This window comes from Terrapene carolina, unplaced genomic scaffold (genome assembly GCF_002925995.2).
Source record: "Terrapene carolina triunguis isolate 2854851 unplaced genomic scaffold, T_m_triunguis-2.0 Scaffold24440, whole genome shotgun sequence".
NCBI classification, from domain to species: domain Eukaryota; kingdom Metazoa; phylum Chordata; order Testudines; family Emydidae; genus Terrapene; species Terrapene triunguis.
Genome location: NW_020688791.1, coordinates 1 through 3,257, shown reverse-complemented (window position 1 = coordinate 3,257; position 3,257 = coordinate 1). Strand labels below are relative to the sequence as shown.

The 3,257-nt window shown below is 56.7% G+C and overlaps 1 protein-coding gene across 1 annotated transcript; it reads right to left on the bottom strand.

Moving 5' to 3' along the window:
- Positions 1-167: 167 nt before the first annotated feature.
- LOC113408807 (talin-1-like) lies at positions 168-1,411 on the bottom strand (the record flags this gene model as incomplete). The annotated part of the gene is made up of 3 exons (XM_026662216.1): positions 168-320; positions 757-886; positions 1,314-1,411. Coding segments are annotated over 3 exons (381 nt in total), but the record flags the coding sequence as incomplete, so codon positions are not given.
- Between the last annotated feature and the right edge of the window lie 1,846 nt (positions 1,412-3,257).

Below are 3,257 nucleotides of genomic sequence, written 5' to 3'. Positions count from 1 at the left end.
TAGGCGGGGGCGCCCCCCCCCCCCCACTCCCACCGTGACCTCTCTCCATCCACAGCACCGGCCACCCCCAGGACTGACCTCCCCCCACGGCGCCCGCTTGCCCACTCGCTGCCTGCAGTGCGGGCTGGCCCCACCCCTCCTGCCCCCAGCACAGGGCAGGTCCGTACACTCATCGTCCGTGTGCAACTTCTGCTTGAGTTTCTCCATCTTCTTCTCATCCCGCAGCAAGGTCTTGTCCTTCTTGAGAGTGCCGGTGATCTCCTCCTTCTTCTCCTCCATCATCTCCCGCACCAGCGAGTACTCGTCGTGATTGGTGATGCCTGCAGGGGCAGACAGCGCAGTGCCCGTCACAGCCTGCCTGGCAGCCACAGGCTGGGGAGCCCCCCGAGAACACGGAGCTCCCCCTGCCCAGCTCAGCATCCCTGCAATACGCCCTATGGGGCACAGACACCGCCTGCCGGGGTAGTGCCCCTGAATGACAGCACCCCCTACCTGCATGCAGGCACTGCCCCCCACTCTCCCCGACCCCCCACAGCCCGGCAATGCCCCCTCCCCATCCTCTTGCCCCCGCACCCCCCCAGGCCGGGCAACGCCCCTTCTCCACCCTCACCCCATGCCAGGCAATGCCCCCTCCCCATCCTCTCGCCCCCCAACAACTAGGCAACATCCCCTCATTCCCCCCCACCTCCCCAAGCAAGACATCGCCACCTCCCATCCTGCCCCCGGCTCTGGCCTGGGCGGTGCTCCGTCCCTTACCAATCCGAGCACAGATTGTCATGAGTATGTCCGTGACCGTTTTGGAGTCGTCCACCATGACTGTTTTAACCGTCCCATCCAGCATGCGAATCTTGAGCGGACGTTGCTTCTTCTTGTACTCCATGGTGTCCTGCAGCACAGGCGCTCGGTGTTAGCGCCAGCGTCCGGGCATGCCCGCAGGGGCATGTGGTCACCACGCCCTCCCCTCTGTACTAGGGAATCCCGCCCACCCCTGAGGAACAGCCATGCCAGGGAGACGGGAGGGAGTACCCAGGGCTATGGAGCAGGCTGCACCAGGCACTGCCGAGCATAGAATCATAGACGATCAGGGTTGGAAGGGACCTCAGGAGGTATCTAGTCCAACCTCCTGCTCAAAGCAGGGCCAATTCCCAACTAAATCATCCCAGCCAGGGCTTTGTCAAGCCGGGCCTTAAAAACCTCTAAGGAAGCACGAGTAACCCTGCCCTGGGGCTGGGGGCAGTAGAGGCACGTACTGCACTGCAGGGCACGTCATAGTGCAGAGCTTGGGGAGGGACGCGCGGGGACTGGGCACTTACCCCATTGCGGAGCATGTAGTAGTCCAGAGCCTTCCCAGCTTCCAGCCAAATCCCCTTCTTCGGGTCCTCATCCGAAAGGAACAGCCCAAAATCACTGGCTGAAAAACAGAGCAGACTCTCCCAGCACAGGCCCATGATCCTGGGTCCCCATTCTCCCAGCATGGGCCCCTCAGCTCCCTGGCCCAGCCAGCCCATGCCCCTGGCCCCAAGAGCAGAGTTTCCCCCATGCACATCTCTCCTAACATTACAGAGGTGCAGGGATGGATGGAGAGGCTGTTCTGGGGGGCAGAGGAGAGACCGGGGGAGGTGAAGGAGCTTTTGGCAGAATGGGGAGGCTGAGGGGGACAGGGTGAGGAGACGCAGGAGGGTGGAGTTGTGTAGAGCTTTGGAGCCTCCCACCTGAATGTCTAACATGCAGCTACACGGCTCAGAGAGATGGAGAATAAGGTGCGTGCTGAGGTGTCCAGGCAATGGAGGGAGGAGAGAAGGCAGCCAGACCCACAACCATTACGAACAGAGGTAAAAACTTGCACTGAATTTTGAAGGTGCGCAGACATGGAGAGAACTCCCTCCACTGCACGGCCCGTTGGGGGAGAGAGAGTAGGACCACCCTCCGACTAGCATGCAAGTCCCACACATGGCATCTCCCTCTCGCCGAGTTCTGTGTCAAGGACGGATGGACTCTGCATTAGCGAATTGCCTTGCTTCCCCACTCTAGCGTTGGCTGCTGGTAGCCGATTATACAGAGTCATCTCCTCAATTGCTCTCCAACAGTATCAGGAGTTCCTGAGGCATCAGCATTTTGCTCATCTAGTCTAGTGGCTGTTGCATCGTTCCTCTGACAGGATCCCAAATGGCATGAAAGTCACCAGGATCTGTCTTGTCTTCATCTATTTTCTCAAAGAAAACTCCACCGAAGAAAGCGTAGCACTGCAGAGCACCAGGAACTCAGCCTGGAAAAGCCCTGCCTATGGGTAGCGAGGAGCTGCCTGAGAGCAAGACAGCGAGAGGGAAGCTGGGCACTTTGACCCCAAGCTGACTGAATTAAACACAGCGAGGAACAGACCATCTCAGAACACCGCTGCACAAAGAGCTCAGATTGCAGGGGAACAAATGCCGGGAAGTTCAGAAATCTAGTGAGTACCCTGCACTGGGAAGCAGTAATAAAACCCACCAGCGGGGAAGGTGGCGGGGAACCCGAAATGACAGCATAATTAAGGCACAATAGCCTGTGATTTCTCTTCCCGTACCAGAAACAGGAACTACCTAGGAATACACAGCCAGGAAAGACTGGCCAGGAAAGAGATGGCATCAGGAAAGCGGTAACAAATCCAGATAGTGGCAAAAGCTTATTCTCAAAATTAACTGGACAGGAATCATGTGGCCTGTGCATCAACTAAAGGGAAATGACAAAGGGTGAGCAATTGAATGAGTTACAAAGCAAGGAATGTTAGAGGCGGGGGGGGGGGGGGCTCTTCAAATCTGTCAGACAAAAAAGAACAATCAAGGATGGCATGATGTGCTGCTCAGTGGAGAAGGTGAGCTGGTAACGGTAGATGAGAGGAAGGCAGAGTTGCTCAATGCCTACTTTGCTTCAGTCTTCTCACAAAAAATAACAGGTGACCAGACGACCAGCAAAGTTATCACAGACAATCAAGGGGAAAGGAGGCAGATCAGGACAAGTAAAGAACACGTCAGATCTTCTGACCAATCTGAATGAATTCAAATCAGCGGGGCCAGATGCTATTCACCTCCAGGTACTGAACGAATTAGCTGAAGAACTCTCAGAGCCACTGGCAACGATATTTACAAGCTCATGGCTGACAGGAGAGGTCCCAGAAGCCTGGAGAAGGCTAACGTAGGGCCCATCTTTAAAAGAAGGGGAACAGGAGGAGCCGGGAACAATCGACCAGTCAGCCTGACATCGATACCTGAGAAGCTACT